General features: G+C 43.2%; 1 protein-coding gene across 3 annotated transcripts in view; it reads left to right on the top strand.

Annotated features, from left to right (window-relative positions):
- Positions 1–22,659, top strand: part of CACNA2D2 (calcium voltage-gated channel auxiliary subunit alpha2delta 2) — a 417,883-nt gene that overhangs the window by 373,343 nt on the left and 21,881 nt on the right. For 2 of the 3 annotated variants that reach the window (XM_074198039.1, XM_074198037.1), the window contains 16 exons: positions 1,085–1,216; positions 1,591–1,648; positions 14,211–14,261; positions 14,547–14,646; positions 15,260–15,418; positions 16,469–16,576; positions 16,974–17,052; positions 17,668–17,717; positions 18,428–18,517; positions 18,768–18,839; positions 19,311–19,385; positions 19,501–19,575; positions 19,731–19,802; positions 20,296–20,367; positions 20,497–20,558; positions 22,385–22,461. In XM_074198039.1, coding sequence (XP_074054140.1) covers positions 1,085–1,216; positions 1,591–1,648; positions 14,211–14,261; positions 14,547–14,646; positions 15,260–15,418; positions 16,469–16,576; positions 16,974–17,052; positions 17,668–17,717; positions 18,428–18,517; positions 18,768–18,839; positions 19,311–19,385; positions 19,501–19,575; positions 19,731–19,802; positions 20,296–20,367; positions 20,497–20,558; positions 22,385–22,461 — 1,332 coding nt within the window. The remainder of the gene's footprint in view (positions 1–1,084; positions 1,217–1,590; positions 1,649–14,210; positions 14,262–14,546; positions 14,647–15,259; positions 15,419–16,468; positions 16,577–16,973; positions 17,053–17,667; positions 17,718–18,427; positions 18,518–18,767; positions 18,840–19,310; positions 19,386–19,500; positions 19,576–19,730; positions 19,803–20,295; positions 20,368–20,496; positions 20,559–22,384; positions 22,462–22,659) is intronic. The other variant, XM_074198038.1, reaches the window with a different exon arrangement.

The raw sequence follows: 22,659 nt of genomic DNA, 5'->3' as shown, positions 1-22,659 counted from the left end.
GAAGCCCAGTGGCTTCCAGCTTATCAGCTGCCTTAATAGCTGAATAATTCCAGTGCCATCAGTAGACCCTTAATTGCTTTCATGCCAGGCTGGTGACCTAGAGTGCATGCTGAATAGGGTGAGCTCTCTGGAGCCAGCCCCACTCTTTTAGGGGATAGGCTCATGGGGCCATACCCAAAGGGAATAGGTACACCAGATTCCTTTGTCACATACCTTAGATGCTGCTTGATGTACAATTTGCTGGATACTCAGGATCTTGGCCATTAACTAACCCCCTAATCTCAACCCCAAAATGAGCTCAGATTACCAACTCCAAATGAGTCTGACCCTGATAATAAACTGAACCCTGCCTCTGAATCCTTCAAAGGAAGCAACAATGAGCCTCGATTTGCAGTTGGAATAGACCAGGTCCCAGTCCTCAGGGAGCTCAGGATTTGAGAGGAGAAAAGAAGCCCCTTGACTAGGAGAATAATCAAGTGGTGTAAACTACCCTATGCAGATCTGACCATGATTGCCATAGGAGCTCAGAGGAGGGAAATTCTATGGTGGATTGGGAAAATCTGGGAGGTCATCCTTCAAGAAATAGGATTTTACTGGACTTTGAAGTAGGATTTTAATAAAAAGATGGTGGAGGACTAGGTAGCTAGAGTATTTGTATATAAGGATATTCCAAATAGAGAAAAAGAACATTAACAAAGTCTCAATAATACGAATGAGTCTGGTATATGTGGAGATCAGTGAAGACAGTGTTGGGGAACAGAATCAGAGAGACTGGAAAGTTGGGACCATGTTATGGAGAGCTTTGAAAGTCAAATTGAGGCATTTTAGGGGAATTCCATAGGTGGTGAGGAGTCCTTTTAGCTTCTCAAGAAGGAGTGTGATATGGTGAGATTATGGGTATATGAGATGACTCTGAAGGAAAGGATAACTGGGACCAGATCCTGGAGGCAGGCTACCCAAGAAGTAGCTATGATTATCCAACACTTGCTCATTCCCCACACTCTCTTCCAGGTCCTAATCTCTCAACTGCTACCATATGGGATGGGTGAGAGTGTTCACAGCCCTTTCCCTCTTCTGTCCACAGCCACAGTAATCCTGAATGAGCTCAACTGGACAGAAGCCCTGGAAGATGTGTTTGTAGAGAACCGTAAGGAGGACCCATCACTTCTGTGGCAGGTTTTTGGCAGTGCCACAGGGGTCACCCGATATTACCCAGGTGGGTATCTGGGGAGATGAGTATCTGTGACTCTAGGGATTGTAACATTTCCTTGGATAGATTGACCAAACAGGAATATCAGGGGTCAATTCTATAAACTGTATGCCCACTCTGTGTTAGGCCTTTGCCCTCCTGCCTACCTAGGCATATGGAGATATGAAATCTGGGCAGTCATTTACTTCAGGTCATGGAGAGGGCATGGTAGCATCTAGGAAACAACCCTAGTACTTCTGTTTTCTAAGATCCTCTTCTTGGAGTCAGCTCTTTTCTTCAAGAAGGGATCCAGAGCCTTACCCCACCATATCCCCTTGGTTCATGACCCTGTCCCAAACCCCAGTACTCTCAGCCTCTTTCTGCTCCACCCTGCCCCACAGCTACCCCTTGGAGAGCACCAAAAAAGATTGATCTATATGATGTTCGCCGGAGACCCTGGTGAGTATGGGGCACCCCGGGGGGGGGGAGATGGGGAGTGTGTGGGACCTGTCAAACCACACTGGAACTCCCAAGGTTGGGCTGGACCCTTCATATCCTACCCTATTTTTCTACCCTTCTAAACCTGAAGCAGCAGTACAGACCCCCCCAAACCCACTCTCTCTCTTTCTCCCCTTTGCCCACTTTGTCCTCTCCACTTAATTCATTATTTCTTCCCTCATTTTGCCTTCTTCCTTCTTTTCATGCCTTCCCCTTTCCCTCTCTCTGCCTCCCTTTTTCCCCCTCTTTCTCCTTCTTCCTTCTCTTTCTCTATCTCTCATTCTCTTTTCCTCCCTACTCAATTCAATCAAATCCATTCAACACGCATTATTAGTGGCCTAAAGTACTCACTTCTTATTCCCATTTTTTCCTGACTCTCCTCTCTCCTTTCCTCTTTTTCTATCTCCTATTCTTTCCCCTTTCATTTTCTCTCTTTCATTCTCTCCCTCTCCTCCCTCATTCTTTCCCTTTTTTTGTCTAACTTCCTTTTCTCTCTCTTATTCTTATCCTTCTTCCTCTCTCCCTTGTCTCTCATTCTTCTTCTCCTCAATTCAACAAGCCTTTAAGTTTCTACTTTGTACTCTCCCCCTCTTCCCTCTTTTTTCTTTCCTGCTTTTTCTTTCTTTATCCCCTCTTCTGCAGTCTCTCCTTTATCTTTTATTTGACTCCTCTTCCTTGCTTCTTTTCTCATTTTGCTATCTTCCTCTTATCTTATTCACCCTCCTCTCTCTCTCCTCACTTCTTTCATTCTCTATCCTTTGCTCTCATTCTCTCCATTTCCCTTTCACTCTTTTACTGTCTCTTTTTCTCTCTCATTCATTCTTCATTCCTCTCCCTTCCCCTCCTCATTCCCCCTTGCCTTCTCCCTCCCCTTGCCTTCCTCTCCCTCTCTCTGTCCCCCTCTCCCTCTATGATATCCCAGCCCTCTGAGCAGGGAGCAGCCAACTCTGTCCAATTTTCATTTCACACATCGTTGCCACTGGAAAATGGATACAATAACACAGGCAGGGGCACCCAGGCTAGAGCTCTCCACCCTCTCCCCCCCGAACCCACAGTTCTCATCTCCATCCCTACCATCTAGACCTGTCTAGCCTCTCTCTTCTTCCCTTCCTTCCTCTGTGGAAAGGGCAGAGAGTAATCCAAGATGAGAAAGGGATTTCCCAGGGGCTAGATTACCTCTCTTCAGCAAAGCCCAAACTAACCTAGCTACCTTCACCCACACCTTTCTGCTGAAGTCAGTGGCCACATGGACCAATCCTAGGTGAGTGACCCCATCACTGCCACCATCACAAACCCTTCATGAAACCAAAGAGCTATAAGTTAACTCTGAAACCTTCTTTTGTTAAGAGGAGAAGGAAAACCTAGGAAAAGGAAAAAGCCTTTGGGGAAACATTAAAAGGGGGAATTCCACCAATTATGCTCATTTTCCATGGCTAGGAAACCAAGAACTTGAAATTCAATTTTAAAAACCTAACATTGGGAGCTGGAAAGCTAAGAACCCAAGAAGGACTGATCTCCCACAACTCTCACCTTGAATGGAGTATTCACTCCCTGAAATCCTCTGTTTGTAGTGTCAAGTCTTCAGTTTGTTTGAAAATAACAACAATAAAGATTATTTGTATAGCACTTTACTGTTTGCAAAATACTTTACAAATATCAGCTTATTTTATCCTTCCAACAACCCTGGTAGGTAGGTGCTATTGCTATGACCATTTTACAAGTAAGGAAACTGAAGCAGAGGTGATGTAATTTACCCAGGGTCACGCTGCTAGTAAGCATCCAAAGTTGGATTTGAAGTCTGATCTTCCTAACTCCAGCTTCAGTGCTTTATCTTCTGCATCACCTAACTGTGCTTGTATCAAAGAACCCCAGGATGAAATGAGTTAGACAAAGCAAAATGAGCTCCTTGAGGGTAGGGACCATGTTTTGAACCTTCTTTGAATCTTCAGCCCTTAGCATAATGCTTGATACAGAAGAGGCAATGCCAATTTACTTGCTGATCATCCTCCCGAAGTCCCACCAGTCCTATTTATCATCCCTTTTATTCACATAGCTCTCCACTTCTATTCCAAATCTCTAGGGGTAGGACAGGAGAGTCAGCTGCAGTCCCAGAAACCAGAAGGCAATTTTTTAACTCCAACAAACATTTTCAAGTGTTTATTGATACTTTGTGTTGGTTCATCACATTCATTTTCAAACACATGCCTTTGCTTTCCCTATCTAGAAAGTCATTTCTCGTGAATAAAGATTTTTAAAGGAGGGAGTAGGAGAGGGGAAGAATTCAGAAAAACCTACTAACACACCAACCATTTCTGAAAATCTATGTAATATTCCACAGCCATAATCATTGCCCACTCCCAACCCCCATCACCCTTGTCTCAAGTCCTCAATCTCCATCACCCCCACCCTGAAAAGAAAAGAAGATACATTTTCTCAACTCATCTGTGAAGTCAAGCCTGGCCATTATACTTAACTGGCACTAGGTGTCATTTTTTTTGTTCTTTCCATTTACATTATTATAGTCACTAGGCATAGTTGCAAATATTTTGGAAATGGCTTCTGTATTCAGGATTGTGCTTGGTCCTAGGGGAGCCTCAAAGACTAAATAGAAGTGATCAGTTCCTGTCCTCTTGGAACTTCCAATTTAGAAGACTACTTCAAACAACCTGAATCTGAGTACCTGTTGTCCAACAACGCAGGGTTCAGGAGTTAGTGTTCCTGTTGCTTCCTTACCCTCTGTTGAAAAGATTCTTCTGAACCCCCAGACTATTGTTGCTTCTTAGGGTATGCTGTTCTGCTGGGGTATGAGTCTCCAAGACACCCCAAGGTGCTCTGCCTTTGCTACTCTGGAGCAATTCCAAGGGTGCAGTTGGGGGAGCTGAAGATTTCAGCAGAGGCCAGGGTGGAAGATGTGTCTGCAGAGAAAGAATTTTCCCAAACCCCCGTATTAAATGGTCCGATCTCCAGATTGGATGTGTCTCCAGAATACATGTTGGATAAAGAAGAAGAAGAAAAGGAGTGAAGAAAATAGGAGGATAAATAGAGATCCACTGCTGTCTCTGGTCTCTGTCACAAGAGAGTGTCTCTATAATTCTACCAAAAAAACTTTTCACCCATCCTAAGATCCTAACTTTGCCCTCTTCCCTATCCCCTATTCCTAGCATTCCCCTCTGTCCGTGTTCTCAAAGTCCAAAATTTTCTTGGATAGGGAACAGCTAGGGTTTGAACCCTGAGACAGCTCATTATCCCCACCAAAGTCCCAACTTCCTATTTCCTGTTCTTGGTGGGCTGAGTAAAGCCCTTTCCTTCTGGATCCTCCAGTCCCACCACCAACTAACTGAGTAGAGACTGTTAAGCACCCTGCCATGTAATTTCACAGTCAAGCCATCCTAACATCGAGGTCAGGAGATGGATGGAGAGCATCACTCTTCCAACAAAGCTAAAGCTAAGCAGCTCTCATTTCCTCTCAGTTGAGTATCAGCTCTCAGCTCTCAGTCAGATCCAAGATCCTCTGTCACTAAGGGTCATAACTCATGGAGGAAGGAAAGGGAGCCTTACTCAGCTCTACCTGGCAGATCAATGGGCATTAATGGATAGAGGTATCACTCACTGCATCGGTGAAGACCCTTATCTTCTGTATCTAATGACCATAAACCTTTTCCCCCAATAAGGTTTCTTGGCCTAGTATATCTATCACATCCCCATCCCCAATGTTGGTTTTTGATTGAGAAGATGGGGTCATAGCTGTGCTCTCAGAGCCTCCAATCCCCATGTGTAGACAAATACACATAAACATGATGTGGAAACATTCATAATTTTTACAATAACATCTCTTCATTTTATACTAGGAGGACATTTGTGAAATCATTACTATTTGTCCATTCATCTTCATCCTGAATTATTTGCAAGAGAAAGAATATTTCGGGCCCATGGCCTCCTCTTATCTCCTCAGACAACAAGAACTGGGGGCCTGGATAAGCAGGCTGCTTTTGTCCATTGCCAGCAATTGGGTGGTATAGTAGATGAAGTATGGGGGCCTGGAGTCAGGAAGATACATCTTCCTAAATTCAAATCTGGCCTCAGATACTTACTGACTATGTGACCCTAGGCAAGTCACTTAACCTTGTTTATCTCAGTCCCTCATCTATAAAATGAACTGAAGAAGAAAATGGCAAACCACTCTAGTATGTTTGACAAGAAAATCCCAAATGGGGTCATGAAGAGTCAGACACAACTAAACTGAACCACAACAACCCAATCCCACTTCCTGGAGAAATTATTGCCTTCATTCCCCAAGAGATGCTATGAAAGACTGTTTGGTTCTTCCCCTCAACCACAGAACAGTCCTTGAGACTGCATCTACAGAAATGCTGTGGTTCTGATATCTCTCCTACCAACTTCCTCAAATATTGAATCACTGATAAGAACTCAATAGTTCCCTTCTGATGGGGAAAGGGTTCTGATCCAGATTGTCTAACCTAGAAACAAAGAAAAATAGTTCATCCCTATCAAGATTTTAAAGCTCACTCAGTCCCTAAGGTCTAGAGTTCTCCAATATCTTAGGTTAATACCCAGACCAGTCAAACTCTAGCTGCCCAGGTTCTTTTGAAATCGAGATTCTTGGGGAGGCTATGTGGCACAGTGGATAAAGCACCTGCCCTGGAGTCAGGAGTACCTGGGTTCAAATCCAGTCTCAGACACTTAATAATGACCTAGCTATGTGGCTTTGGGCAAGCCACTTAAGCCCATTTGCCTTGTAAAAACCTAAAAAAAAAAATCTAGATTCTTTCTTCTTTCTGTCAAAAACAATTCTCAAATATTAAAGCATTTTTCACTAAGATGCCTATGCCGCCACCTCCCCCAGCTCTAATCAAGCAATGCCATCAGCCCACTATCTAGCTCTGTACATGCATGACCATGGGGGAGACAGACAACAGAGAAAGACACAAAGGCCCAGCCCTCAGGAAGTATCTAGTGTGGGGAGACAAAGAAGAACCAGACTGAAGGTCTCACCTTGAAGATGTCACAGTAGAGAGAAAGGATGGATAGAGGAAGAGGAGATAATATCTAGCTCACAACACAAATATGCTATGTCTGGAGAAGTTCTTCAGAGTAGAGAGACCTAGAGAATCTAGAGTGGTCTTCCTAGAAGCACTGGTCAGGGGAGGTGGGGTGGGGGTTACTAGTGGAGGTGAGACTTGATAAAGGATTGCAGAAATTGGTGAGATGAGAGAGAAGGAAAGGAAATATCTTGAGCAAAGTCTTGGAAAGTAGAAACTATAACAGGAAAATTTTGAGAGGTGCTTTAAAGTAAGTAGGCTATTACTATCTCCAGTCTACAAATGAGGAAATTGAGGCTCAGTGGCAATAAGCCATTTGGCCAAGGTCTCACAGCTGGTATCAGAGAAGAGATTTAAACTCCAGTCTCTGATTCCAGTTTCAGTGATCTTTCCTCTGTACCATGCTGCTCCTTCCTTACGTGTATGATATAGTGAAGGGACAATGAGGAGATCTACCTACCTACTGAAGAAGAAAAAAGTATGACTAGCAGAGTCCAGATAGGTAAGGTTAAAGGTAGGACTAGGCCAAGCTGAGGAAAGCCTTGTGGGCTAGCCTAAGAGGGCAAGATGATTTTCTCACTGTTCTCCCTTTTACAAAGACACCCTTGATTTCTTTGATCTGTTGGTTAATTGAGACCCAAGGACTAAGTAATTTAATCAATCTTCTCTATTGCCCATTATCTATTTGTCTCTTTTTCCTTTTCATTTCAACATTTATTTTATTTTATTTCAATTAATATGCATTTTTCCTATCCTCCATTGGAAAAAGAAGAAACAAAATCCTTTATAAAAAAAATATTTAAGTAAAACCACATTGCCACATTGACCTTAATGAAAAATGTGTATTGTGAGTCCATCCTTCTCTGTCAGGAGATGGATAGCTGGTTTCATTATCAGTCCTCTGGAATCATGATAGGTCTCTGCATTGACCAGAGTTCTTATTTCAGTTTTTTTGTCTCCACAATGTTGTTGTTATTGCAAAAATTCATTGTTGGATCTGCTTACTTAACCCTGCATCAGTTCATACAAAGACGACTGCCCAGGTTTCTCTGAAACTTATTTTTAGTTTCATTTCCTTCAGCATAATGATTTTCCATTAGATGTATATATCACAATTTGTTTGATGCATACCTCCTCAGTTTCAATTTCCTTGCTACCACAAAAATAGCAGCTATTAATATATTTTGTTCTTTTCTCTATCATTTATCTCTTTGGAATCTAGACCTACTAGTAGCATTCCAGGTCAAAGGGTATGTACAGTATAGTAATTTTTTAAATTCCTCTATTCTTTTAAAAAAATTATTTTATTTTTAATTAACAAAAATCTACAGTATTCTTTTCCTACTATCTCCAATATATGGGGAGAAGAACACACAACAAACATTTATAACCAATATGTATATGTGTATGTGTATATTTTTCATTCTATACCCTTTGCTGGAAACAGGTAGCCCGCTTTATCATCAAAACTCAGGGATCATGAAACTCATCATTGCATCAGTCAGAGTATTTATGTCTTTCAAAGTTGTTTGTCTTTATAATGCTGTTGTTAGATATAACTTATTCTCCTAGTGCTACTCAGAATCTATCTAGATCATAAATTATTTTTTTATTTTTTTATTTTATTTTTATTTATTTTCATCCATTTGTACATGCATATTTCCAAATTACAAAAAGTTACAAAATTTCCCTCCACCCTCCCCTCAGTTGGGAACAGTCAGGTAAACATTTAGCATAAATATTTTCTTAAACATATTTACAAATTAGTAATTTTGGGCATGAAGAATTAGGATTAAGGGAAAGAGATACATAAGAGATAATTTTTGTAAAGTGTTCTTTAGATTCGGTAGGGATGGGGTTTTTTTGTGTGTTTTGTTTTGTTTTGTTTTTCTTCCTCTGGTTGGGGATAATATAGTCTATAATCTGTTAAATACGGTTGTCCTAGTTCTCTGGACTGCTGAGAGGAATTGCTTCCCTCAAGGTTGCTCATCTCATAATGTTGATTTGTACTGCTAGGTGGCGCAGTGGACAGAGCACTGGCCCTGGAGTCAGGAGGACCTGAGTTTAAATGCGACCTCAGACACTTAATAATTGCCTAGTTGTGTGATCTTGGGCAAGTCATTTACCCCATTGCCTTAAATTTTAAAAAATTAATATATGGAATATTATTTTTCAATAAAAAAACATAAATGTTTGGACTCTAGAAAAGCATGGAATGACTTACAGGACCTGATGCTGAGTGGATCCAAGAGAACAATTTGCAGCAGATCATAGGCTCTTTGAACCCTTTCTGTGTTATAGATCCCTCTGACAGTCTGGTAAAGTGTATGGTTCACTTCTAAGCATTGTATTTGCTGCCTACATTCATAATAGAAGGGAATGCTAAACTTTAGACATTAATAAAAATAAAGAAGTAATTTTTTTTCTCCTGAAATCTATCCCCAGGTTAAGAAACTTTGATCTAGTCCAACTGTGCATTTTAGATATGAGGAAACTGAAGTGTGGAGATTTTTAAGTAATTTGCTCATAGTGCCACAGCTAGTATATGCTAAGGCAAGATGTGAAACCAAATCCTCCTCACTCCAACAGTGTCCCATCTACCTTGCCCTGTTGCCTCTGGAGAGAGAAATGAAGAAAAGCCCCAGGCCTGGGGAATGAGTATCTATGGCTATTCCAATCTTATACCACATTTTACCCCTTTATTTCCAATCTAGGTGGCTCCTGATATAATCATTTCACCCAAAGAGAACCAGTTTTTCTGTACTGACCCCACAGGTACCAACACCTTTCCCCTTAGTTCAATCCAGATAGGACTGGGACTTCTCAAGAAGGGTTTTACCAGGAAATTTGGAGAGAAGCAAACATTTAAGAAGGATGACTTTGCAGAACCCTGAGTAGGAGCAGTGCGATTTGATGGCAGATACACTGAATTTGGAGGTAGAGAGATTGAGTTTGAACCCCAACCCTTTGTGAATTTGAACAGGTCACATTACTTCTCTGAAACTCAGTTTCTCCATCAACAAAATATAGAGAAAGGCCCAGATTATCTCTGAAGTTCCTTTCCCAACTCTAAATTTGTGATACTTGAGTTGATGTAACAACTATGGAGTTCAGGTAGAGCTCTGCACTCCCCCAGATTCTTAGGATGCCCACCCCCCGATGCCTATGGCCTATGTTTGCAACAAAAACCTGATTTATAAAAACAGTAACAGCATTTGGTCATTTCTATCCATGATAAGAGAGAGGCAATTCTTTGGCAGAATAAATATTACACCAAAACTAGGATGAATCTCTTCATTTTACAGACAAAGAAACTGAGGCTCAAAGAGATTGTGACTTGCCCACAATCACATGGATGTTAATTAAGAAATAATTCATAACTGGAGTTTCTAACTCCAAATATAGTGCTAGATCATCACAGTTAAATGAAAGCAAGTTCTTGAAGACAGAGGATCCTCATTTTCTCATCCTTGAATCCCCAGTGCCCTAGCAAGTGCACACTTATTCTTTGATTTGAACAATATTGGATTTGAGTAGCTCAATCCTCCAGGAAAAGGCAGTTTCCCATCTCCCCATTTTTTGGAGAAGATACACATCTCCAGGACTAGACTCTTTCTCATATCCCTGGGAGATCATCTCCTACCCTTCCTCTCCTCACAAGCTAGACAGCTCCAGAAAATCATTATAACTGCCACAGAGATAGTTGTTCTGCTTTTATTAACACTTAGGATGGAGGGTTGGGAACAGCCTTAACTCCACCCCCTACCCCTAAACACACACACACACACACACACACACGGTTCACCAGAGGGATTATCCTAATTTTTATCTCCAGCAAAGTCTTCTTTCTTTCTGTGATGGCAATGGGAAAAGATACTAATTCAATTCAGCTCAACAAACATATTGAATCTCTTCTATAAAACAGATAGAAGACTAGACTTAGAGTAAGAAAATGTTTACTTCTTGTCTACCTCAGATATACATTAGCTGTGTGATTCTGGGCAAATCCCTTACCTTCTCTGTATCTCTATGTCTACATCTGTAAAAAATGGTAACTATAATAATACCTCCCTCATAGAGTTGTTATGAGAATCAAATGAGATTATATATGCAAAAGGATTTGCAAACTTTAAAAAACTCTATTAATGTTAGTTATTATAACATGTCGTGCTAGGTGCTAGAAGATGCTAAGGGAACAAAATTTTCCCTACCTGCAAAATATTGGAATAGTGGAGTGACCAATGTCTATCTCTAGTGAAATTTGAGAAGGCTATAAAGCTCATTTCTCCCCAAGGGAAAGGGATTGTCTGGAGGAGAATGGGGATGGAATTCAGTGTCCCTTGAGTCTTAAGAAACCCAAATAGTAGAGTTTCAAGGAACAGGGGTTCCTTCATAAAGCAGATTAAGGGAAGAAAGAGTTATCAATTCATGGCCTTGAGCCAGCAGCTATGACATGTTAGATAGAAAAATATATTGGGAGTCAGATGTTCTGAGCTCAAAGTCCCTGCTATTTTGGGGTTCTGTGACCTTGAGCAAATCATCCTCTTTAAACCTCAGTTTCATTATCTGTGGAGTAGTACTAACTATACTGTGTTCAGACTTAATACTAATAGCTGAAGCCAAGCAACAAGCCTGTGCTTCTCCATATAAAAGCACTTCAGATATTCAACAAAATCAATGCTTCCCATATATACATTGAGGCTAAATGCATATTCCCAGTGACTTCAATTAATTAATTCTCTTCTTTTCTCATATTCTCTATAATCTCCAATCTTTTTCCTTTCTTCGTTGTTCTCCTCTAAATATGCTTCAGCTTAAATCCTGAAATATGCTCCCCAACACCAAATCCAGTGTTCTAGATGTGATATGATCCAGACAGAGAAGTACAGAAGTAGCTTCTTGCTAGTTCAGCACACTGTGTGTCTTACTGCAGTGGAAGATCTGGTTATCGTATGATAATGATAATTCAGACTGCAAATCCTTCTTTACAAGAATGATAAATTGCCCAGGCACACCTCTCCCACCCTATATTTGATGAATTTTTGAACCTATGTAGAACTTTACATCTATTTCTATTGAATTTTATCATATTTAATTTATCCCATTGTTCTAACATAATGATATCTTTCTGGATCTAGATACTGTCATTCATCATTTAACTCTCCCTCCCTAACTTTTTGTCTGCTAATTTCATATGTATTCCATCTAAGTCTTCATCTAAGTCATTATAAAAAATGTAAAGCTGTTATAATAATTAGGGACCTTATTAAAAAAAATAAGCTGGATCAACATCCAAGGCCGGAATTCATAGACATTCATGGCCTCCTGAGACCCCATGCTACCCCAGGTAACTTTAGAGGTCTCTAAAGCACTAATCTGTTCTCTCTCTCTCTCTCTCTCTCTCTCTCCTCTCTCTCTCTCTCTCTCTCTCTCTCTCCCCCTTTCTCTCTTTATCTCTCTTTCTCTCTCTCTTCTCTCTCTCTCTCTCTCTCTCTCTCTCTCTCTCTCTCTCTCTCTCTCTCTCTCTTCTCTCTTTCTCTCTCTCTCTCTCTCTCTCTCCCTCTCTCTCTCTCTCTCTCTCTCTCTCTCTCTCTCTCTTTCTCTCTCTCTCAATTACCCTGGAAGCCTTCAGATTTTTCCTCTTGTCATATCTTCCTACCTTCTTTTAGGTCGCACTGACTGTATCACTAATTGATTCAATTTAACAAACATTTATTAAGCACCTACTATGCACAAAGTATTATCCTGAAAGCTGGATGAGATTGAAAGTTTGGAAAAGACATCTCTCCCTTGTGGAGGGAGTCTTAAAAAGTGATGACAGAATTATGATGATACACATCAGAGAAGCACAAACCAAGGGCTACATGATATTTGAAGTCACTACTACCTACCATTGGGCAGTAATCAAGAAAGGAGGTGGCATTTGAGTTGGTCTTTAAAGAATAGTTCTAGGGCAGCTAGGTAATACAGTGGATAGAGCATGGACCCAGGAGTCAGGAGGACCTGAGTTCAAATGTGAACCCAGAAAAAAAAATTTTAAAGAAAAAATCCAGCCCCAGACACTTAGCTGTGTGATCTTAGGCAAATCACCTAACCCCAAAAACCCAAAACAACAACAAAAAAAGACTGGTTAGAAATTCAACAAAAGGTAGGAAGGAGGCAGAGGTACCATCTCAAGAAAAAAATCAGGAAGAAGACACTGCAGTATTAAGAAGGCATGGATAAGTAACACCAGTTTAACCTAAGTGCAGAGTTAAAGTACTGACCCTTTGGGCAGTCTAGTGAAGCCTTTGGTTTCCCAAAATAATGAGTTTTTTATTAATTTATTTATTTTTTCCATTATATGTAAAAATATCTTTCAACATTTATTTTCGTAAAGTTTTCTCCATCTAACCCTTCCCTACCTCCATCCTAAGATTGGTTGTTGGTTCTTACAATTCATTATCAAAGAAGACTAAGATAATGAAGGATATCCTAAGATATCAAGTAATCTAATACGTTATACATGCACAATCATATTACACATAAAATACTGTCTTTAAATGCATGAAAGAAAATAAATAGAATTTCAAAGAAGTAGAAATATGAGTTATCAAAAAAAATTTAAAGTTCACTGACCCAAGTTTAGAAACCCTTCCAGTCTTGCATTTTGAAGGGTGATGTGAGATACAGCTGAAAGACTAGATACATAGATATATCAAGTCTCTATATAAGAAAGGTTATTCTGGGAGCAGCTAGGTGGTGTAGTGGATAAAGCACCAGCCCTGAAGTCAGGAGTACCTGGGTTCAAATCCGGTCTCAGACACTTAATAATTACCTAGCTGTGTGGCCTTGGGCAAGCCACTTAACCCCATTTGCCTTGCAAAAACCTAAAAAAAATGGTTATTCTGGCAGAGATAAGAAGGATGGATTGGAGAGAAGAGCCTGGCAGAATTTGTAGGGGGCTATGATAGTAGTCTGGGTAATGAGGACCTGAGCCATTATGATGGCAATGAGAATAGAGAGGAGAAAACCAACACATAATGTAGTGGAAGTAGTATTAAGAGAAGATGGAAACTAATTGATTACAAGAGGGAAGTGAGATGGGATAGTCAAAGATAACTCAAAATGGGGGACTTGGCAAATGGTGACAGAGTAGAGTCAGAAACAGGATTACTGGAAAAGATAATGAGCTTGCCTTAAAAAGAAGGGAGAAGTCCTATAGGTTAACAGGCATAAATGCAAGGTTTCAGAGACAGAGGAAGCACTTACTCTTATCTGCAAGATACAATTCAATCCAGATAGTTGCCTGAAGTCCAGACTGCAAACTGGAAGAGAGCTAAGTAGGTAAACAAGGGGGATGACTAGACTCTTTGGAATCTCCTTTCTATCATCCTTTCCAAAATCTGCCCATAATCCATCTTCCAACCCTACCCTAGACATCCCCTGACTCTCTGCCCTGACATCAGCTTTCTCCTGGGCAGGTACATCCAAGGAGCTTCCTCTCCTAAGGACATGGTCATCATCGTGGATGTGTGAGTGAGCAGTGAGGGAATGGCCCTACCCAGGTGTTAGGATACCCCCTCTGTGGAAGAGCCAGAATTAACTGACCCCTTTGGGATTAGGACCCTGTAGACCACTGAGCTAGTGGTTCTCCCTCAATTCCATCATTTCCATTCTAAGGAATTCTCCCTAAGTCCTAAGATTCCCATATCCTGGTCCAAAATCCCGACCCCAATGCTGCCAGGAAGCTGATCCAAAACCTAAAATGGGAGAAAGGGGAAGAGTGTCCTGAATCATATCTATGCCCTGCCTCCTAGAAGTGGCAGTGTGAGCGGCCTGACACTGAGGCTGATGAAGACATCCGTCTGCGAGATGCTGGATACTCTATCTGATGATGACTACGTCAACGTGGCCTCGGTCAGTGCACTAAGTCTGGGAATGGGGACCTACTATTGGGTAAGGAATCCTTCAAAGGCAGGCCCCTTTGACAGGGACAGAGTGACCAAGGTTCAGATCATGGAATCAAGGCTTACCAAAAAGAAGGGGCCAGTCATGACCTTTGAAACCAATCACTGGCTTCTCCATGATAACTACACATCACTTTGTTTTTAGTTGGGGGGTTAATTGCTTGGGGTTGGGGGGTTTGCTTCTTTATTTTGTCCTTTGTGGTACTAATCATTGTAGCTAGGAGAGAGAGAAGAATCTTGGGATAAGTGAATACGTATTTGGAAAGAGCAAAGTCTTAAGGGGCTGATAAGAGAAAGGAGGGACATGTTTAGACTTCTACCAGCATTCCTTAATTATCCCTCCTACTAACCTCACTCTCACTCAGTTGCTATGAGAAAACAATCCAACTCTCTCTTGCCCCTCTCCTGCCTTCTCAACCCTTCTCAATCTCTTTTCATTAATCCTGAGCATTCCTACCACCTGCCTTCCCACAAGCATCTCCTAACTCTGCCCCTTCCATAGGGTCTCTCTCTCTCCCTAGTACCCTCCAGATAACCTCATGTCTCTCTCCCTGATCCCCCAGTTCAATGAGAAGGCCCAGCCTGTGTCCTGCTTCAACCACCTGGTTCAGGCCAACGTGCGGAACAAAAAGGTTTTCAAGGAAGCTGTGCAGAATATGGTGGCAAAAGGGACTACAGGTTACAAAGCTGGCTTTGAATATGCCTTCGACCAGCTCCAGAATGTGAGTCCCATTTAGCTCAAGGGAAAGAGAAGATTCTGATCTCAGTCCTTCACCAGAGCACATCCTCACCTACCATGCTACCTGGGAGTTTGGCAGGGGGGGTGGGGAGGGAAGGGAAGAGAGAGGGCACACAGAGGGAGGGAGCTGCACCTGCAGTCTAAGAAAGCAATAAGGAAGATGTCATGGACATACTTTTTCTGTCTGTGAGAAAGTCATTCCTAGAACTCATACCTCCTACTATTGTGAGGGAAGAGTGTGGAACTTGCTGCTAAGGCTAGGCTGGTGACATCAGGGAGATCAAAATAGAGGGGTCTGTTATAAGCATGAACACCAATGATCATGGCTTATAGTGGAAGAAGAGCTCTTACCATGCCCATGACCCTACCAGACAGAAACCAGATCTCTCAGTCCAATGAATAGCTGGTTAGGCATTTCCCTAAGGGAGCTGGGAGGTGAAAAGAAGTTAAGGCCATGATACCAGTTCCCTCTCTATTCCCCAAGGAATTCATCTAGGATGAGAAAATTAAGAGAGACAGGGCAATGCTGAAATCTGAGAACTAGACTGTAGCCCAAACAATGGAGAAAAATCTCATTGCTGATCCTGACAGAGTTCAGGGAAAGAAAAAACAGGCAAGGATACCTGGGGCTCATTTCTTTGGGAGAAATTAGGTGGTGTCACAGTTGGAGGCTTATTGTAGTAGAAGCAATAACACAATCAGGACATTTGTGGATGATTTCTGTGAAAGAAGTCTCATTTTGAAGGAAGAATTATGGTTGGAATGATTTATGATTCAAAGGTGGTAATAGAATGATGCTCTCTGCAGCCACCCTTTATCCCAGAGTAGCCTGTTGGGACTGAACTTGGGGTGTCTCAGTCCCTTAAGTCATTCTTCTAGGGGAAAGGAAAGATTTTCATACTGAGGAGTCCTTTGCTGAAGCATCCTATAGGTTATATTTGAGGGGGGAGGATTGAAGGGGAGACAAGGGCTCTGCCCAGAGCTCTAAGGGAATCTCCCTCAACTGACTCTTTCCTTCCACTGGCTGGCCCAGTCCAACATCACTAGAGCTAACTGCAACAAAATGATCATGATGTTCACTGATGGAGGAGAGGACCGAGTACAGGATGTGTTTGAGAAGTACAACTGGCCCAACAGGACGGTGAGGCTCACCGAAGTCCCTTATCAGGGAAACTGGGGACCACACCCATTCACTCTCTTAAGGGTGAGGAATGGTAGGGTGGGAAGGGAGGAGAAAGGGTGGCAGCTGAGATGAACAGGTAACAGCATTCCCAAAGTTCATTCCATTCAACTAATTTACCAAGTGCCCATGAAATTCAGAGCCTTTGAATGACCTTCCTTCAAAGTCCCAGAATTGGATTTCCTTCTGTCCTATAGCTTTGGGCATGTGTATGAATATACTTACATATATACATATGTGTGTGTATATATAGGGGAAAATCATTCTCACTAGCCTTTCCTGAACCCAAATAGGAGGAGACTCAATTTTGGCCAAGCTATGAGTGAGACTTCCATAATCCTCACTCCTTTCTCCCCAGGTCCGAGTATTCACCTTTTCTGTTGGACAACACAACTACGATGTCACTCCCCTGCAGTGGATGGCCTGTGCCAATAAAGGTACCCTCCATGTCTTGCCTTGACATGACTCACAGTACAGCAGCATGGGGAAAACACTGGATTTAGACTTAGTAATTAAGTTTTGCTGCTTACTGTATGACTGAGAAAATCCTTGCCCTTTCCTGAATCTTCATGTTCTCAGTCATAAAGTATAAGGATTACACTAAATTATTTTAAGAACATTTCAAATTCTCAATATTTTAATGAGCCTACAACTATCTCTTGTTGTGCCCCCCTCAACAAAAGTGAGAGGGGAGGATCAATATAGGAGTGGAGAACTACTGTGTATCTATCTATATTTTTGTCCATTTGCCTATCTGTAGGACCTAGATGTGTCTCATCCATAGTTGAGTCGAGCAGTGCTGCTGTTTTGGCTATAGGGAGCAGGGCCAGAGAAGGATGCTTGACATCCCTCACCTCTACTCAAACTGCCCTTCCTTCCCACTCACAATAGGTTCAGTCCCCAGAAAGCACCTTCAACACACACATCTTTTGCCACCCCAACCCTGTCCTGGCTACTCAACTGCTATTTGCATGACCTTCAACAAAAATCAAGAAAAATTCTCTTTCTTACTTACCCCAGCCCAAAAAAGTACTTCTTTTCTCCCCCCACAGGTTACTATTTTGAGATCCCTTCCATTGGGGCTATCCGAATCAATACCCAGGTAAGCTCACAGGGGTTATAGCCTCAAGCCTTCAACCTCATCCTCAAGACATACACACACCCTCTCTCCATAGCAGAACCAAACCACTTCAAGAGAAGCAAACACCTGCAAAGAGACCCATCCTAGAACTCAGCAGCCCTCCCAACAGGACTTAGGTGCCCAGGCTCCCTCCTTTCCTAGAACCCAGTTCTTCAAAAGACCGCCCCTTCAGCGTCCTTGAGCTCTCCAACGTTGGTTCTTATTCATCAATCACTCCCCGGTCTAGCTGTTAATTTAACTCAACCACTCATGGGTGGGGTGGGAGTGCCCTCTGCTGGTCCATATGAGAATGTGCCTAGCTCTAGCCATCTGTTTCCATTGGAGTGGTTTATTCCATCCAAGGACTACCAAGTTCAATAGCCGCAGCTCCCTACCTGTTCAGAGGGAGACAGAAGGACAAAAGCCTGGTTAATCAGTCAGAGATCCTCTGATGCCATCAGAGCAGAGAGTCCACGCACAAGTAATGGAAAGAGAACTGAATTTTAAATCGATTTGAATACTAATTCTGCTTTTTGTTTCTTGACCTTGAGCAAGTCACATGGCCCTTCGAGCTTCAGTTTCCTCACCTGTAAAATGAAAGTGTCAGATCAGATGAACTCTAGATCCTCGCCAGTTCTAAGTCCAAAACTGTAGCCCATTCCTTCCATCTTTATGTTTCCCCTCCCTTTCAGGAGTATCTGGATGTTCTGGGCAGGCCAATGGTTCTCGCAGGCAATGAAGCCAAGCAGGTGCAGTGGACCAATGTATATGAAGATGCTCTGGTAAGCTTGCCTCACACAATGTCTATCACCCATCAGAGCCAAGCCAACCCCACAGAGGTATGGTCCTTGATGGCAAGCAAGCAGAGACCCCTAGGATACTCCAGGAAAGGGGGAGTGATGGAGCTCAGCTGTGTCAAAACCCCAGAATGCTTCCCCCGCCCTGAAAAGAGAGGGAGGAGGACTGTAGGCAAACAAGACTTGCTCCCCAGTAGGGAGTAGGCATTGAGGATGGTATATTATCCTGTCACAGGGCCTGGGGCTAGTAGTAACTGGAACCCTCCCTGTGTTCAACCTGACCCAGGATGGCAGTGGGGAAAGGAAGGCAAGTGTGTGGATGCATTTTTGTGCATGAGCTTCTGTAAGCATGTGAGAGGATGTATATGCATTATGGGTTTGGGTTCAGTGGAATGTATATAAAGTATAGGTGTGCATGCCTAAGTGAGGGGAGGCGAGAATGGGTGGAGGTACGGGCAGAGAGATAGAATGAATATCTGTCTGTAACTGAAATGGGGAGGAAAGAGAATGTCTGTATGAGGAGAGTGAAGATGTCCAGGACTGTTGGAGGGGATACTGTGGGTAAGTGTGAGGGCTGAAATCTGCCTCTAAGTATGCATATAGCAAAGAGGGGTAAGTATGGGTGTGGGTGTGGTTGTATTACACAAAACCAGATATGAGACCCAAGTATCCTCATTCCCAAGCATCAAGGAATAAGCAAAGGTGGAGTGAATGCCCACAGCTTGTGCTCTCTGCTCCTTATCCATGGCCTCTCACCCTGGCAAATCTGTGCCCACAGAACCAGTTAATCCTGGGTGTGATGGGCATTGATGTGGCTCTGAATGATATCAAGAAGCTGACACCAAATTACACAGTGAGTGGTTTAGACCTCAAGTTTTCTCACATGTTTTAGTCCCACTCTCTTTCCTTTTTCTACCACATTTCTTGAGCCAGGGAACAAAGCATGACCCTCTAATTTCTATTTCCAGCTTGGCGCAAATGGCTATGTGTTCTCCATTGACCTCAATGGCTATGTCCTTCTCCACCCTAACCTGAAGCCCCAGGTGAGAAAGAACTTTCCAGCCTTCTTACCAGCCCCTCCCCCCCGATCCTGGCAAAGAAAGGGCTCTTTGGCTAGCCAGGGATGGAGACATACTTAGGGATGATAGGAGAGTTCCCTATATTCTTACTGAATGATGACCCTCTCCCTCTCCCTCAGATCACCAATTTCCGGGAGCCAGTGACCTTAGATTTCCTAGATGCTGAACTAGAAGATGAAAACAAGGAGGAGGTGAGAGGAGGACCAACAGTCTGTCCCAGAGCACTTACCAGTACCCACCATCCCTCAGTACCCACCTGCCAGTCTCTTTTCCTAATAGCATTTCCCTTTCCTCTGTCCCACCTTACCTTCTCCCCAGTTCTTATTCCCCCAGGTTCCAGCTAGTCCCTTTCCTCTTCATCCCCCATCCCTCCTCTAATACTCACTGATCAGCACTATCCCAATTCTCTGACCCCCAGTCCCACTTGTCATAACATGCTCTTTTTAAATGCTATCTATCCCCAGGCAAACATAGCTTACCCGATCTCCGTTTCTCTCCCCTATGTATGAAAATGTCCCACTATTTTCCTGTCCCTTCATTTCTCTGGCCCTCTTCCCAATGCTCTGTCTCACCCAGACCCTTAGTCCCCTTGTCCCCCAATCTCCTGTCCTCAGAAATCTTTGCCCTACCCAATCACCCAAATCATTTGTCTTGTTCTCACACTCTACTCTTATGACTCCCTAGATAAGAAAGAGCATGATTGATGGGAAGAGGGGGCACAAACAAATCAAGACTCTCATCAAATCCCTGGATGAGGTGAAATTTGGCAGGGGGGAAGGAGGGATCATGGAGGAGGAGGGGGAGGAAGGGAAGGGAAGAGAAGAAAGATGGGTGTGGGGGAAGAAGAGGTTTCAGTTGCCTTGTTTTCCTGCTCTTCCCTTCCAGAGGTACATTGATGAAGTCATTCGAAACTATACCTGGGTCCCGATCAAAAGCACCAACTACAGGTGAGAGAAGGCCCAAAGATGGGATTCAGGGGCCAGGTGGGATAGGGGTATGTGTCAAGAGATACCCTCCAGCCCTAAAGCCTGGGATCCTAGGAGAGGAGGTGGGTTCCTCCTCCAATCCTCTTCACTTCCCTTTGGTTGGTGCTTCTTCCTCCTGGCCTTAACCATGTCCCATCTCCCCCCACCTCCCACTGTCCACAATTTTCACCCAGCTTCTATTCTCCCTGAGAACATGTCCAATAAGCCAACCCCACCTTTGAAAACACACACACACACACACACACACACACACACACACACACACACAAAATGCGTAGATTAATTCAGAGAGAAACCTCTGGCCTCTTCCTGATATTCAAAACCTGGGATGACTGGGAATGGGTCAAGCAAGGCTGAGCTGGCAGGCTAGCAGGCAGGTGAAGCTGACCTTCTATGGGCTGTGACAAGTAGTTCCATTAACTTTGCTTTCACATTCCAAATATTAGCCTATATTTTCATATCCCGTGACTCAAATCACCCCCAGCACACCCTTACTACTAGCTGTCAACCAGTTTCCTTATCCCCAAGTCAGGTCATATTATCACATACTTGATATCTGTTTTAAGATCACACCTCAGCCATCAAGCTATATTATATTAGGGGTATAACATATAGAAGACTTCATTTTCACATCGCAAGGATTTGCTAGTTGTCTCATGATAACAGGCTGCATCCTTCCACCCCACATACCAAGCTGCATCTTTCCACATAAGGATCAAGTCATATTATCACACCTCAGATATCAGATCACATCACTCAACATCAAATGTCCATCACACTTTTGTGGAGAGGCATTGTGCATAGCAGAACTTAAGGATTCTGGGCAAGTCACCTAACTTCTCTTTATAAAACTGGGATAATTCATTCTTGTACTACCTCCCTTGTTATGATAAAAGAAATCAATTTGCAAACCTAAAGTTTGTATTATGGCCCCATCCCAGCAATCAACAATCTAATACACAGGCTCTATCTATCACTACACCCCAAATATAGACCGTGTTATTGTGCTCTAGAAATCAATTCCACTCAGCCAATCCTGGCTGGGCTATCAGTCTGCACTATCATGTCCTGAGCAGCAGCCCACATGGTCACACCCACCATACTGAAGTATCAGACTGTTGTCGTATCACTCTAGTCTCACACCACAAATGGCAAGTGGTTGTGGCAGACCAACAACTGTCAAAGCTATATTATCTCTACCATCCCCAGTATCACACCTGTGCGCACCCTCCACCTAACTCCTTGACAAGTATTCCTTCTGCTTCTCTGGTGAATTTGCTGCTACACAGATGGAGATGGCACCAGCAGATGGCTTGAAGTGTCTTCTCAAAGTGTGCCACAAGTTTCCTGCCAGAGCAGGCTAGAAGGGGAGGGGGCTTCCCTCCCAACTTGCTTCACTGTCCAGAGGAGGAGACCTAGAGCCCCAGTGTGCTCATTAGAGGCAGTGTTCCAGAAGGTCACTAAGAGAGCTCCAAGGCAAGGTTGTGGATGGGAGAGTCCCAGAATCCAGGGTTGAATTGGGGTTGGAGATGAGCCTAGTCAGTTCTGAAGAATCTCTAGGACTACAGCTGGTCTATCCTTAGGCCCTTGTTCCTAATATCCTAGCCTCAAAGAGAAGGACCCATCCCAGAGAAGAGGAATTTTAGATAAAGGTGAGAAGCTACAAACTAGGTCCAGCCCAGAGCTCCCTCCTAAAGTCAGTGCCCAAATAGGGGACAGGAGAGTAGTGTGGGACCTCTTAGGACTTTCCCCTATACGTGACTCTCCCCTTTTCTCTGTCTCCCCAGCCTTGGACTGGTCTTGCCCCCTTATAGCACATACTATCTACAAGCCAACCTCAGTGACCAGATCCTGCAGGTCAAGTGTAAGTAGCTCTTTCACCTGTGCCTGCTGCCCCTCCCACTCCTTGCCCCCACTGCCCCTGGCCCCTCAGCCCCAGCCCAATCTGAGCAGGAGGCACCATAAACTCACACTGCTCAGTCCAGAGAAAAACCGGGGGCATCCCAGCCAGCAGCAGGCCAAAAGGAGTGTTTGAAGAGTGGAGTGGGGATTCAGGGGAGGG

This window comes from Macrotis lagotis, chromosome 8 (assembly GCF_037893015.1).
Source record: "Macrotis lagotis isolate mMagLag1 chromosome 8, bilby.v1.9.chrom.fasta, whole genome shotgun sequence".
NCBI classification, from domain to species: domain Eukaryota; kingdom Metazoa; phylum Chordata; class Mammalia; order Peramelemorphia; family Peramelidae; genus Macrotis; species Macrotis lagotis.
The sequence above is the reverse complement of the archived record's forward strand: the minus strand, read 5'-3'. Positions and strand labels throughout refer to the sequence as shown.